This window comes from Gossypium raimondii, chloroplast, assembly GCF_025698545.1.
Source record: "Gossypium raimondii chloroplast, complete genome".
NCBI lineage: Eukaryota > Viridiplantae > Streptophyta > Magnoliopsida > Malvales > Malvaceae > Gossypium > Gossypium raimondii.
In genome coordinates this window covers 115001-130000 of record NC_016668.1, presented here as the reverse complement: position 1 = coordinate 130000, position 15000 = coordinate 115001, and the positions used below count along the sequence as shown (strand labels likewise).

The 15000-nt window shown below is 32.5% G+C and overlaps 10 protein-coding genes and 1 non-coding gene; 2 read left to right on the top strand and 9 right to left on the bottom strand. All coding sequences in view use genetic code 11, as the record gives it.

The window, feature by feature from the left end:
- The first annotated feature begins 323 nt into the window (after positions 1–323).
- On the top strand, positions 324–403 carry trnL-UAG. Its single transcript has one exon. It is a non-coding gene; the product is annotated as a tRNA-Leu (tRNA).
- Positions 404–508: 105 nt separating this feature from the next.
- On the top strand, positions 509–1471 carry ccsA (cytochrome c biogenesis protein'). Its single transcript has one exon. It carries the CDS (start codon positions 509–511, stop codon positions 1469–1471), a length of 963 nt encoding a protein of 320 aa, YP_005087747.1.
- Positions 1472–1781: 310 nt separating this feature from the next.
- On the bottom strand, positions 1782–3284 carry ndhD (NADH dehydrogenase subunit 4). Its single transcript is given in 1 exon segment — positions 1782–3284. A coding segment is annotated over 1 exon segment (1503 nt).
- Positions 3285–3412: 128 nt separating this feature from the next.
- psaC (photosystem I subunit VII) lies at positions 3413–3658 on the bottom strand. Its single transcript has one exon. It carries the CDS (start codon positions 3656–3658, stop codon positions 3413–3415), a length of 246 nt encoding a protein of 81 aa, YP_005087745.1.
- Positions 3659–3901: 243 nt separating this feature from the next.
- On the bottom strand, positions 3902–4207 carry ndhE (NADH dehydrogenase subunit 4L). Its single transcript has one exon. The coding sequence runs from the start codon at positions 4205–4207 to the stop codon at positions 3902–3904; it is 306 nt and encodes a 101-aa protein (YP_005087744.1).
- A 237-nt stretch (positions 4208–4444) lies between these two features.
- Positions 4445–4975, bottom strand: ndhG (NADH dehydrogenase subunit 6). The gene has a single exon. The coding sequence runs from the start codon at positions 4973–4975 to the stop codon at positions 4445–4447; it is 531 nt and encodes a 176-aa protein (YP_005087743.1).
- Positions 4976–5408: 433 nt separating this feature from the next.
- ndhI (NADH dehydrogenase subunit I) lies at positions 5409–5912 on the bottom strand. Its single transcript has one exon. It carries the CDS (start codon positions 5910–5912, stop codon positions 5409–5411), a length of 504 nt encoding a protein of 167 aa, YP_005087742.1.
- An 82-nt stretch (positions 5913–5994) lies between these two features.
- Positions 5995–8151, bottom strand: ndhA (NADH dehydrogenase subunit 1). One transcript has 2 exons: positions 7600–8151; positions 5995–6534 (listed from the first exon to the last, which is right to left on the bottom strand). The coding sequence occupies exons 1-2, from the start codon at positions 8149–8151 to the stop codon at positions 5995–5997; spliced, it is 1092 nt and encodes a 363-aa protein (YP_005087741.1).
- Position 8152: 1 nt separating this feature from the next.
- ndhH (NADH dehydrogenase subunit 7) lies at positions 8153–9334 on the bottom strand. The gene has a single exon. The coding sequence runs from the start codon at positions 9332–9334 to the stop codon at positions 8153–8155; it is 1182 nt and encodes a 393-aa protein (YP_005087740.1).
- Positions 9335–9432: 98 nt separating this feature from the next.
- Positions 9433–9705, bottom strand: rps15 (ribosomal protein S15). Its single transcript has one exon. It carries the CDS (start codon positions 9703–9705, stop codon positions 9433–9435), a length of 273 nt encoding a protein of 90 aa, YP_005087739.1.
- A 386-nt stretch (positions 9706–10091) lies between these two features.
- Positions 10092–15000, bottom strand: part of ycf1 (hypothetical chloroplast RF1) — a 5685-nt gene continuing 776 nt past the window's right edge. Inside the window, exon 1 of the mRNA in view lies at positions 10092–15000. This exon is cut by the window's right edge and continues 776 nt beyond it. Within this exon, the coding sequence (YP_005087738.1) occupies positions 10092–15000 (4909 nt within the window).

Here is a 15000-nt window from a genome sequence, read left to right as displayed (position 1 = left end):
TTTTGTTTTGTTGAATTTTATCTATGAATTGAAGTTACAACTAGTTAGTTTAGTTACAATAAAGGAGTTCTCTTTTAGGAAAACACAAACTAAAAAATCTCTATTGACGACCTAATTAAATAGAAAGGATAATTAAATAAATAAAATGATACAATAAATACTAAAGATTCCTTTTGAACCTTCAAATTGCTATTTCAACGAGTTGTTATTTATCAATAAAAATTAAATGCTTCCTAACAAATTTGACATTTTACATTGAATTGACCCCTTCACCTTCAATCTCGACGATTGACTAAAAAATGGGTTATTATGATTTCGAGCAAGCCGCTATGGTGAAATCGGTAGACACGCTGCTCTTAGGAAGCAGTGCTAGAGCATCTCGGTTCGAGTCCGAGTGGCGGCATAGTATCTTCTAAAAGAGATAGAATAAGTCCTATAATGAAAATGAATTTCATTCCTGATTTCCATTCCATAAAATCGAGAAACCCAGGCTTTTTTCATAATTTTTATGATTTTTTCAACTTTAGAGCATATATTAACTCATATATCTTTTTCAGTCGTTTCAATTGTAATTACAATTCATTTTTTAACCTTATTCTTATTAGTAGATGAAGTCGTAGGACTATATGATTCATCAGAAAAGGGCATGATAGTCACCTTTTTCTGTATAACAGGATTATTAGTCACTCGTTGGATTTATTCAGGACATTTCCCATTAAGTGATTTATATGAATCATTAATCTTTCTTTCATGGGGTTTCTCCCTTATTCATATGGTTTCCTATTTTAAATTTAAAAAGCGCAAAAATAATTTAAGTGCAATAACCGCACCAAGTGCTATTTTTACCCAAGGCTTTGCAACTTCGGGTCTTTTAACCAAAATGCATCAATCCGCAATATTAGCACCTGCTCTCCAATCCCAGTGGTTAATGATGCACGTAAGTATGATGGTATTAGGCTATGCAGCTCTTTTATGTGGATCATTATTATCAGTAGCTCTTCTAGTCATTACATTTCGAAAGGCCATAAAGATTATTGGTGAAAACAATAATTTTGCATTTTCGTTTGGGAAAATCCAATACATGAATGAAAGAAGCAATGTTTTACTAAACACTTATTTTCTTTCTTCTAAAAATTATTACAGATATCAATTGACTCAACAATTGGATCGTTGGAGTTATCGTATTATTAGTCTCGGGTTTATCTTTTTAACCATAGGAATTCTTTCGGGAGCCGTATGGGCTAATGAGGCGTGGGGATCATATTGGAATTGGGATCCAAAGGAAACTTGGGCGTTTATTACTTGGACCGTATTCGCGATTTATTTCCATACCCGAACAAATACAAATTTGGAAGGTGTAAATTCCGCACTTGTGGCTTCTATGGGATTTCTTATAATTTGGATATGCTATTTTGGGGTCAATCTATTAGGAATAGGTTTACATAGTTATGGTTCATTTACATTAAATTAACATCTAATTGAATTGAATAAAGAGGCTAGGCCTAACAAATACTAACACAGGACGGCGTATATATTATATATAAGTATAAGAAAACTTATTGTAAGCTGTCAAGAACCTTTTGAATCAAGTAGTGGAGCGATTCAAAAGGTTCTAACAAAAGCCAAAGATGTCTGATTAAAATTCAATTTAATGCTTTTACCTTTTTTACTTAACTTAAACTTAAGAGAAGAAAAAAGACTTCTTTTTTTTCTTTTTCATTGTACAACGACCAATTTTAAAAACCATAGGATTCCTTTTTTATTTTTTTTATTCATGAAAACTATCTATAAAAATAATTATATAGAATAGTTTCGACCTTCTCACCTGATAATGAGAGGACGAAATCCGGATAAATACCAATACCTAGTACTGGTAGAAAGATAGAGATCGAAACAAATAACTCTCGTGGTCCAGAATCAAAAAAATAAGAACTTGGAGCATTAAATAGCTTGTATCCATAGAACATTTGACGTGACATAGATAATGAATAAATAGGAGTTAATATCATTCCAATTGCCATTACGAAAGTAATTAGTATTTTTGGCATTAAAAAATATTTTTGGCTGGTAATTATTCCAAAAAAGACTATCAATTCTGCAACAAAACCACTCATGCCCGGTAATGCAAGAGAAGCCATGGATAAGATACTGAACATCGTAAATATTTTGGGAATCGAAACGGCCATTCCGCCCATTTCGTCGAGATAAACAAGACGCATTCTATCATAACTCGTTCCTGCCAAGAAAAAAAGTGCAGCACCGATAAAGCCATGAGATATTATTTGTAAAATAGCTCCGTTGAGTCCCGTATCAGTTATCGAACCAATTCCTATAATTATGAAACCCATATGAGATACGGAAGAATAGGCTATTCTTTTTTTTAAATTCCGTTGACCAAGAGATGTTGAAGCTGCATAAATTATTTGCATTGTACCCACTATTATCAACCAGGGAGAAAATATGGAATGCGCATGGGGTAATAATTCCATATTGATCCGAACTAATCCATATGCTCCCATTTTTAATAAAATTCCGGCTAGAAGCATACAAGTACTGTAATGGGCCTCCCCGTGGGTATCCGGTAACCACGTATGTAAGGGTATAATCGGCGATTTGACAGCAAAAGCAATAAGAAATCCAATATAGAATATTATTTCCAGTGCGACAGGATATGATTGATTAGCTAATGTTTCAAAATTTAATGTTGGTTCATTAGAACCGTATAAACCGAGACCCAAAACTCCTATTAATAGAAAAACGGAACCCCCTGCAGTGTACAAAATAAATTTTGTAGCCGAGTACAGACGTTTCTTTCCCCCCCACATGGATAGAAGTAGATAAACGGGAATTAATTCGAACTCCCACATGATGAAAAAAAGTAAAAGGTCTCGAGAAGAAAATGATCCTATTTGACCACTGTACATTGCTAGCATCAGGAAATGAAATAATCGCGAATCTCGAGTAACTGGCCAAGCCGCCAAAGTCGCTAAAGTGGTGATAAATCCTGTCAGTAAAATGGGCCCTATAGAAAGTCCATCTATTCCCAATCTCCAGTAAAAATCAAAAAAATTGATCCATTTATAATCTTCCGCCAGCTGGATTAATGGATCGTCCAATCGGAAATGATAACAAAATGCATAGGTTGTTAGAAGGAGTTCGAAAATGCATATACATATTGTATACCACTTCATTAGCTTATTTCCTTTATGAGGAAGAAAGAAAAGTAAAGAACCTGCAGATATTGGTAAAAATACAATTATTGTTAACCAAGGAAAATAATTCGTGGTAAAGACAAGATACACTTGGACCAGAAAAACCCGTGCTCAAAAAGGTTTTTTTTGAGCACGGGTTTTTTCAGTAAAAAAAATCAAATGGATTCAAAATGTATTCAACTAGGGTTTTCTGGACCGTATCAATAAGCTAGACCCATACTTCGAGTTGTTTCATGCCATAAATAAACTCGAACGCTCAAGAAATCCGTTGGACAAGCGGATTCACATCTCTTACAACCAACACAATCTTCTGTTCTTGGAGCGGAAGCAATTTGCTTAGCTTTACATCCATCCCAAGGTATCATTTCTAACACATCGGTGGGGCAGGCTCGGACACATTGAGTACACCCAATACATGTATCATAAATTTTTACTGAATGGGACATGGGATCGATAAATTTTTGAACATCATAAAATTTCAATCTAGTAAACTTGTAAATAAATATAGTTAAACACCAGATGAATCAACGATTTACCAGAAATTTTCTAATCAATTTCCTTCGGGATCAACTCATAAGAAAGGACCAAGATACTTTGATTTCTTACGTTTTCGAAAACATGATGTAGATTCCAACATATTGTACATGCTAATTCAAATTGGTGAATCTTATAATTTAATATTATTAATATTACTTATTCAACAAAGTTGATTGATTGATACGCGTTGATTTTCTGTTACGATAAATCGAGGACACAATAGCTGATCCAATAGCTGCTTCAGCGGCTGCAATAGCTATAACAAAAATTGAGAAAATATTTCCTTTTAATTGCCGACTATCAAAAAAATCAGAAAATGTTACAAAATTTATATTAACCGCATTCAGTATAAGTTCAAGACACATAAGAGCCCTAACCATATTTCGACTCGTGATCAATCCATAAATACCGATAGAAAATAAATAGGCACTCAAAACAAGTATATGTTCGAGCATCATTGACCAACTCCTTATCAATTTCGATTCATTATTAATATGAACAATAATTCAACAGATTTGATTGACTAGAGTATAACAAAAAAAAAGAATCTATTGGAAATATATCGAATAAACGAATTTCTATTTTATACACGAGCAATATTCAAATAGAATTCAAAGAAAATGGATGCGATAAGACAGAAAAAACAGAAAAAGGTTTCATTTTGATTGCTTGCTATTCCTAGTTAGAAAGATTTATTACTGACGAGCCACAGCAATTGCACCTATCAAAGCAACTAAAAGAATTATTGAAATGAATTCAAATGGAAGAAAAAAATCGGTTGCTAAATGAATTCCAATTTGTTGACTATTACTTATCAAATCTTGTTCTATAATTTGATTTGATCTTGTAGTCCAAATAATCCCGTACCATGATGTATCTAATATAGTAGTAATTAGCGAAACAAGAATACTTGTACAAACCAACGAAGTAAGGCCATTCCCAATGGTCCACAGATTAAAATCTTTATAATATTCTGAACCATTCATGAACATCACAGCAAATAGGATTAAAACATTTATGGCTCCCACATAAATAAGGAGCTGGGCAGCAGCTACAAAATGAGAATTTGAGAGAATATAAAATAAGGATATACAAACAAGAACCAATCCCAATGAAAAGGCAGAATAAATTGGATTGGTAAGTAATACCACTCCCAGGCCTCCTAATATAAGACCCGATCCCAGAAAAACTAAAAGAAAATCGTGTATTGGTCCAGGCAAATCCATTCTGTGTAAAATAAGAGATAAATAAATCGAAATGCTTTTCATGATCTTATTGACCCGACCAGGAATTTTTTTTTATGATACGTTCCTAATTGAATAAAATCCTAATCTATTAGGCGTGAATTGCTCTAAGCACAATTATTGGACAGTTTCGTTTTTGATTCTTTTTTGTTTGTTCAAAAGAAAAGGGTATTTTGTTTTTTGAAACTATATATTTCGAAATAATTACGAATATATTAATATAGTTTTATTTTCAATAAAAAGGAATCCGAAATTCTTATCAACCAGTTAATTTGTAATTGAATTTTTATTTATTGACCAAAGGCCTCATTCTTTTTTTAATTCAAACCAACCAGTCTTTTAACTTAAACCAAAACGGAACCTTAAAAGAATGAATGGGAAATTTCTCTTTACTTTAATAGAACAGGAGGTTTACTTACTGAGTTTTTCTTTGAATTGAATTCAAAATTGTTCGAATTGTATAATCGTCAATTACTGACATTGGTAAACGGCCCAAAGCAATTTGATTATAATTCAATTCGTGACGGTCGTAAGTAGAAAGTTCATATTCTTCAGTCATTGATAAGCAATTTGTTGGACAATACTCAACGCAGTTACCACAAAATATACAAATTCCGAAATCAATACTGTAATTAAGCAATCGTTTTTTTCGAATATCCGTTTCAAATTTCCAATCAACAACGGGTAGATCTATAGGGCATACACGAACACATACTTCACAAGCAATGCATTTATCAAATTCAAAATGGATTCGTCCGCGGAAACGCTCTGATGTGATTAATTTTTCATAAGGATATTGAATAGTTACGGGTAAACGATTTGCGTGGGATAAGGTAATCATGAAACCTTGACCAATGTACCTTGCTGCTCGGACTGTTTGGTGGCCATAATTCATGAACCCGGTTACCATAGGGAACATATCGTGAATATCTATGAATAATTTTATGTTTGTTTCTTTCTCTTGTTTGAACCAAGTCATGAATCTCATATTCTTTTTTTCTTTACAGTGAAAGAAGTTGGAAAGAAGTTGTTAATAATAGATTACCCAGAGAAATGGGTAAAAGAAATTTCCACCCGAGATTTAATAATTGGTCCATTCTTAACCTAGGTAAAGTCCATCGTGTTGCGATAGAAATAAACAAAAACAAATAAGTTTTAGCTAATGTAATAAAGATACCAATTGTCGTTCCAATGATTCCATTTATTTTATTTATTTCAAATAGCTCAGGGACGAATACATACGGAATGGAAATATTCCAACCCCCCAAGTAAAGAACTGTTACAAATAACGAAGAAAGTAATAGATTTAGATAGGAAGCAACGTAAAATAAACCAAATTTGATACCTGAATATTCGGTTTGATACCCTGCTACTAATTCTTCCTCCGCTTCTGGTAAATCAAAAGGTAATCTCTCACATTCTGCTAGAGAAGAAATTAGAAAAACGATAAACCCTATTGGCTGACGCCACAAATTCCATCCCCAAAAACCATATTTTGATTGCGCCTCAACTATATCAACTGTACTTGAACTGTTAGATAATTATAGTCGATGATACCATCACTGTTTACATCGCTAGTCCAAAACCGTACATGAGATTTTCACCTCATACGGCTCCTCGTGGGTCACAAATAAATTTTAGGACCGAATCAGTATTATTTATCTTCGTATGGTTGTAGAATAGATAGAGAAAAAATAGATTGGAAGGTCCAAAATTATACCAATGGAATTCTGTCTGCTATATTCTGAAGAATAAAAAATAAATGCTTCTGAATTGATCTCGCCCGTTCATAATTTCAAGTTGAGTAATAACTTAAGCCTTCAATAAAATACTTCTTGTAGAATATCAATAGATATTTCAACCCATTGTTTTCTATTACGAAAAAAATGAAACATTCCATTAGCTCATAAATCATGACACGGATTAGATCTCTCTATATCTATGAAAGAAAGAAAAAAAAAAGATTTCTTTTTTATTCTTTATTGTTTCTTTTTCGTTCCTATTCTGCTTTCGGATCTGATAAAATCACGAATGGGGCTTAAACTAAAAAATAGTAAAGGATTATTTCGTTCCTGATAGTCATTACTTTAATCGGCAGATAGGAGGATACTCTGGACCGGAATCATGGGGAGTACTGCCTAGTCATTTCTACGAATTTAAAGCCCCAATTAGTATTCTTTTTATGTTATCCAGAAGTCTCTTTTTATATAATTTACATAATCTCCATTACCAATCCTTTATGTATTTTGGTGTTCCTAACCATCCACTCGTTTTTTGTTCAATCCCCCGTTTGTTTAGCAATACATGTATGGGAATCCATACAAAGGATAGCGAAAACTCTATACGGTTGATCTTTTGAGCCCGCTTCAAGCTAGATTGACTAATCAACCCGTCTTGGGGTAAAGACTTCTTCCGCTTACGTTTTCTTCCACTTACCTCTTGTACATAGGAAATGAGATTCCATTTTTTTGTTTAATTTACTGCGAATTTATAAGCTGCTTTCTTTCACTCATATATAACTATCTAATTTAGTTTATCAACTCAACTTATTTTCTAGAACGAAAGGAATAGGTAAAATAAAAGTTTCTATTTCAACGAATCGCACGTAGAGATATTGATAAAACACATAGAGTTAATGGTATTTCATAACTAATCGATTGAGCAGCAGCTCGCAGACCACCTAAAAAGGAATATTTATTATTTGATCCGTATCCTGACATAAGAAGTCCAACGGGAGCAATACTTGAAATGGCAATCCATAAAAAAATACCGATATTGAGATCGGCTAAAATAAGGCGAGAGCTAAAAGGAATTACTGAAAAACTTAGTAAAATTGATATGACTGCTATAGCCGGTCCAATACTAAATAAACGAGTATTGCCTCTAGATGGAAGAATATTTTCTTTGAAAAGCAGTTTTGTTCCATCTGCTAGCGCTTGAAGAATGCCCAAAGGACCGGCGTATTCAGGCCCAATACGTTGTTGTATTGCTGCAGATATTTCTCTTTCTAACCATACAATTACTAGTACACCTATTGTGATTCCCAAAACAAGAGTCAAAATAGGGACCAACATCCATATGATCCCATAGACCTCTTTTAAAGATTCCAATGTGTAAAAGGAATTGATATCTTCTACTTCTGTCGTATAAATTATCATTTCAACGATCCACTTCTCCCATAATGATATCTATGCTACCTAGTATCGTCATAATATCAGCCAATTTCATTCTTTTAACTAACTGAGGAAGAATTTGCAAATTGATAAAACCCGGCGGGCGAATTTTCCATCTCCAAGGAAAACCGCTTTGATCCCCTATCAGAAAAATTCCTAATTCTCCCTTTGGGGCTTCCATTCTCGCATAAAGTTCTTGTCTCGGTAATTCAAATGTGGGAGAAGGTTTTTTACTAATGAATCGATATTCAAAATCATTCCATTCTGGATCCCTTTCTCGATCAAAGCATCGGATTTCTAAATTCTCATAGGGACCACCCGGAATTCCTTCCAGGGCCTGTTGAATTATTTTTATAGATTCCGTCATTTCACTGATTCGGACTAAATAACGAGCTAATGAATCTCCTTCTTTTTGCCACTGGATTTCCCAATCAAATTCGTCGTAACACTCATAATGATCAACTTTCCGAAGATCCCATTTGATTCCAGATGCTCGTAGCATTGGGCCGGATAAACCCCAATTTATTGCTTCTTCTCCACCAATAACGCCTATCCCTTCAACTCGTTCTAAAAAAATAGGATTTCGCGTAATAAGTTTTTGATATTCAACAATTCCTGTTAAAAAATAATCACAGAAATCCAAACATTTATCTATCCAGCCGTAAGGTAGATCGGCCGCCACTCCTCCGATACGAAAATAATTATGCATCATTCTCATACCGGTGGCAGCTTCGAATAGATCATATACTAATTCTCTTTCTCTGAAAATATAGAAAAAGGGGGTCTGTGCACCAATATCTGCCATAAAAGGTCCAAGCCATAATAGATGAGAAGCTATACGACTCAACTCCAACATAATTACTCTGATATAGCTGGCCCTTTTAGGGACTTGAATATTCCCCAACTGTTCTGGTCCATTTACGGTTATTGCTTCCGTGAACATAGTGGCTAAATAATCCCAACGCGTTACATACGGCAAATATTGTATAATTGTTCGGTTTTCCGCAATTTTTTCCATTCCTCTGTGTAAATAACCTAATATTGGTTCACAGTCAACAACATCTTCACCATCTAGAGTAACGATGAGACGAAGAACACCATGCATTGATGGGTGGTGAGGCCCCATATTGACTATCATAAGGTCTTTTTCTGTAGCTGATAGATTCATAAGTTTTTCCTCGATTCATTCTTACATGAATTGTTGAAAACGAAAACAAGTACATCAAAATGAAAATCTAATAAATCGACTAATTCAAAATTTGCAAATTAACGATTTTTTGATTCCCGAATATCCAACTCACCAATTAATTCTTTATAACGTATTTTATTTGTCTTTGATAAATAAGATAGCAGTCGTTGACGTTTTCCTAGAATTTTACGTAGACCTCTCTGAGATAAATAGTCTTTTTTGTGCAATTCCAAATGTGAAGTAAGTCTTCGTATCTTATTGGTGAAACTAACTATTTGAAATTCAACAGACCCCCTGTTTTCTTCTTTTTTTTCTTGAAAAATAACTGAGATGAATGAATTTTTTACCATAAAACCAAAAAATTTCCCCCTTTTTTTGAATGTGAATTTTACTGATCAGTAATAATAATACCAGTCATTTTGATATACACGATGATTTTAAGTTCGTTATGAACTTTATCATTTTTTTTTCAAATAAAATTAATCAATCCGGGTTTCGATTTGATTCGTATAGGGATACAAAAGAGTGAGAGATTTCTACAAAAGAGAAAATTTGAGAGTTCAAATAAGAGGATTTTGTTGATTCATTTGTCGATCTAATTGATATGTATGTCATTAAATTAGTATCGTGTATCAGAATAAAATGTAAGACAATCCTTGTGACCATCTATTTGTTTTCATATACCCGGCACGATACATACATAATATAGGGGAAAATGGACCATTAAAATGGACCATTAACGAATTTTCAGACGCGGATACATACGGATCCTTATCATACTGAAACGACTGCCGTTATTAGTATTAAACCAATATCGATTCATACAAGCTAAATCTTCTAATCGATAATTGGGCCAAAGAAAGAACTTTAATTTAATTAGTTTCTTTTTATCACTACCAAGATGTTTATTTTTAGTCAAAACTTGACCACAGTTTTTTACATTATTTAAAAATACTGCATTTCTATGCATACCATTTTTATCCCTTGAATTGAAAGAAATTCGAATTCGCAATTCTCGCCGGTGGTTAGGGGATAAAATATTTTCAGGAACAAACAAATCATAATGATTTTTGTCTTTATTTTCAGTCATTTTTTGATGTCTTGCAATAAATTCATAAAAATGATTTTTATCAATATAGTTTTTTTCTTGGTATCTTTGATTAATTTGGTGTTTATTTTTATGAACCAACAAAATACTTATAGTTTGATATAGAATAAATTGTCCATCATTTTTTACCGACAGACGAACTGGATCGATAATCAATATTCCTTTTTTCATTAGTTCTCTAAGAGTTAAATCCTTCTGAATCATCAAAATATCCAGATTCATTTCTCCCCGTTGAATAGAGGATATAACAATTTCGTTTGGATTTATCAGTCTAAGCAGGAGGCAATATACTTTGATATTATTGATTATTCTTTGATTTAAAGAATCATCCCATCTCAATTGAAAACGCAAATACCTTTTTAGGAAGAAATCAAGCTCTGCTTCCGTGTTGCTCTTGTATTGCTTTTTCTTTCTACGTTTTTTTTTGTCTGATTTATCATAATCTTCTTCAACATCTTTTTCTTGGTTTGAGAGAACGGATTTAAAATTTCCTTGTTTTTGTGCATCTGATACAAGATCCCCTTCACCTATGGGTTCTTTTTCTTCTTGATTTCGATTCTCTAATCCAATAATTTGTTTTTCGTTTGGTGCTATAAGGGAGTCCCTTTTTTTATTTTCAATAATATTTTTATTAATGTTCCTATTTCCATTAAAATTGAAAAGAAGTAATTTTATTGGTATGATCCATGGTTTAACCTTATATGCATTATATAGCAGCACAAATTCTGGGAAGAACCAAAGTTCTAGATTCGGTATAGGATGACTTAGTATTTCTTCATTCAGTCCCATCCAATCAAAATGGCTTCCTTTTTTATTGGATGGGTTGCTTTCTTGATCTTGATAAATTGTGAAATAAAAAAGGTCCATTTTATCAATTAGTTGATAATTCTTAACCACAGTCTTAATATTTTTGTTACTCTTTGTACTGGTATCGACCCAGGACTCAATATCGACCTTATTTCTAAGACAAAAATGAAGAATTCTCCAATTAAAAAACTTTCTGTGCGAAAAATTCCCCATAGCATCTAGGATATCGCCTTCTCCTAGATAATTATGGATAGGGATATCCCTCAATGTATCAAAAAAATTTTGTTTATCCATGTTGTAATGATAAGAACTCTCTTCCCTCTTATTTACTTGGAATGGTGATCCATAAGCATACGGGTCCCTCTTATCTTGATAATTAATAGATTTATATGATAAAAAATCATATCCATAGTTTTTTTTTAAATTAGATTTTTTATATTTTTGTTCTTGATTCAGTTTATATTCTTGAGTCAGTAATGAGTTTGCTTGAAAATCATTTTTTTTTTCGTAATGAATTAATCTTTCTTTTTCATCTGAATCCCATTTTGTTAAATCTTTATTTTGAGCCAGATAGTGTTGATTGACTCTATTTCGCCATTGTCTTGGTACTAATTTTAGCCATCTATTCTGAACTAAATCGTATTGATAACGACTCCTTAACCAGTTTTTCCATTCATTCATTCCAGAATGCCAAACGATTTTCTGTCTTAACCCATAATGATGTCTTAATCTGGAATGAGATACTCCCTGTTCTTCAAAATAATCTTTTATTTCATTTTTAAGAAAAAGAGATGTTCCATGATATTGAAGGATAGGTTTGAATTTATAAAAACTAATAACTTGGGTTTGTGATAATTTGTAAAATACATATGCTTGTGAGAGGGAGGATAAGTCACAAAAAGCTTTTTCATTTTTATTTCTAATACTAATATTAGAAAGTGAAGAAAGTGAGGTTTTTATAGTTGAAATAAAATGAGTTGTATTTTTAGTTGTTTTATTAATTCTTTCTTGATTTGCTTCATTATTGTGAATGAAGTTCTCAATGATTTTTTTTGTTGATTCAAGAAAAAGTTGGGTATTGGTTCTTGGAATATTAATGATATATAGAAGAATATCCATGTATATCTTTTCAATGAAAAATTTTATAAAAAAATAGAATTTCCGGATTAATCGAATATTTCTTCTTTTTACTATTTGCCAAAATTTTTTTGCTGATTCTACTATTTTATCCTGATAACTTATTTTGTTAGAACTACTATTTATTTCTTGAGTTAGAAATTCGTTTTTCTTCTCTTTTATAATTAGAATTTTTTGTATTTGATTTTTGATTGTGTTTGTTCTCTTAGTCAGATCTTTTATTTTTTTTTCTGTTAATGAATAATTTGTCCACGCCATAGATTGAATTTGAAGGGATGATTTGTGAATCATCTTATTACTGATTATCGAATCCTTTTTAGTTTCGCCCAATTCATATGGTTCTCTCAACCCAAAAAATGGAATTGGATTTATTTTTGAAAGTTCTTTTATTAGTCCCTTTAGAAATAGAATGCTTTGAGTGATCCATTTTTTTGTTTCTTTTGAAGCTTTTCGAAACAATGTCGTTTTTTCTTTTAAAATTGTTAAAGCTATAAAACATTTCGTTTTCCATTTTTTTCTTTTTTTTTTTAGTTCTTTAAAAATAGGCTCAAAAAACGAACGCCGTTTTCGAGGAGAGCCGAAAGGGAGTTCAGTTTCCATTCCCCAAACTGTTAAAAAGCAAAAATCATTCTTTTGACCTTTCTTTTTTTTCATTGGATCTTTATGAGAGGGTTGTAGTTTAAATCTGTGCCAAGGTTTCAGGCAAAAAGGAAATAGGATCTTTATCTGAATACCGTCTGTTAACCAGTTTTTTGGAAATTCTGTTTCGGATAATTGAACACCATTATAAGTGCATTTAACATGCATTTCTCGATTCCAATCCGTTAAATCCTCAGACCACTCAGGAAATTGAAATAATAACATACGGGCAATGTTTTTAACTATTATCAGTGAAGGTAATATAATATATTTTCTAAGAATTGATTGGGTTATTAACACGGAGCCCCTTATTACTTGAGCAAGTAAAAGACTATCCCAAGCTTCTGCTATTTCTATCCTCATTTTCTCTTCTCTTTTGTATTTTTCTCTTTTGGCCTCGTCTTTTTTCTCGATCTTTTTTTCTGTATAATCATAAATTTTTGATTCTTTGTTTTTACATATCCAATTTCGATATATTCGTTTCAGCGGTCCAGAAATATCAAAAGAAAAAAAGAGTGGTTTGTCTACTCTGTCCAAAAAAAGGGGGGAATGTACATTTGCTTGAAACAGCTCCCAAGTAATTGTTTTACGCCTTTGGGCACGCATGGAACCTTTTATTATGTCGCGCCGAAAATCCGATTGTTGCGAATAGCGTATCAAAGCCACTTCGTCTGTTTGATCAGGATCATTAGCATCCTTGGTATTAGTATAAGTATCGGCGTTTGCCTGGTTATTAGTAAAAATCACGACGCGCTTGGATTTTCTTGAACGAATTTCATGCTCTGCTGTTACATTTTCCTCGTTTTCGCCCTCCTGTTGTTCTAAATCGTCGATTAATTTGTATGACCATCGAGGAACTTTTTTACTTATTTCTTTTATTCCAATAGATTTTTTTCTAATTGTTTGATTGTTGGGATTAGTTATAACTATATTGAATAAAAATTTCAAAATTTTGACTCGATCCTCGGAATCGATATTTCCCTGTTCATCTTCTGTCAATGTCAATAAAGAGAGTTCTTTTTCTGTTGCTAATGATTTTCTATTGAGTGTATCTAGTGTCTGTTCAAGTTCGTGATAATCAGTAGTAAGAAGTAGAGCATGAATCTTATTTATACAAAACGGATCCGTGTTTTTTTTTTTATAAGTTTGATTTATGCTTAAAGGAGAACCCCATTTTTTGATTCTTCCGCGGTAGGGTCCATGCAAGAAAGGATCATATAGTTTAGGCAAGTATTCTCTTTTAGTTTCATTATTAGAGAATCGAGTCCTTTTTTCAAGTATGCCCAGATCAAAAGATTCCTTATCTAAAGATTCGACTCTTTTTATAAACTCTTTACTCAAATTTCTTCTTTTTAGTTCATTGATAAAACTCCAATCAGTATACAATTCATCAGAAAACAATTTTTCTGGTGTGAAAAAATATATTTTTTTTTGTATCATTTCCCCAAAAGTTGCTAAACTGGGTGGATACGTAAAAGATATTTTTTCTTTTCCATCACTTTGACATGTATAAAAAAAATATTGTGACATTTCATTTTTTATAGCATTTTCAACCCGGTCATTTTTTATATATCGCAAAGGTCGATTCCATCGTTTAGAATCAAAAAGAAGTGTCACAAGAGGTTTTTCAATCCATAATAAATATTTATCTTCTTTTTTTTTTAATATTTCTAACTTCGAACTTTCTTGATTCCCATCCAGATAAGAAGTTTCATAAACCGGTCTATTTTTATAGTATGTCTCTTTAAAAACAAAGTGGAGTTCGCCCTTTCTTTTTTTTTTTTTCTTTCCAGTCACTCGTAGCTTTTCTGTTTCGTCCATTTTGCTCGGATCCACCTCTTCCTCCGAAAAAAGGTAAGAAGAAGTATTTTCTTCGGTCCCCTGTTTCTGGTTAGCCCCTCCCCCTTCGGAAATAGTTTCTATTTCTATGTTTCTTTCTTCCTCACTTTCCCCC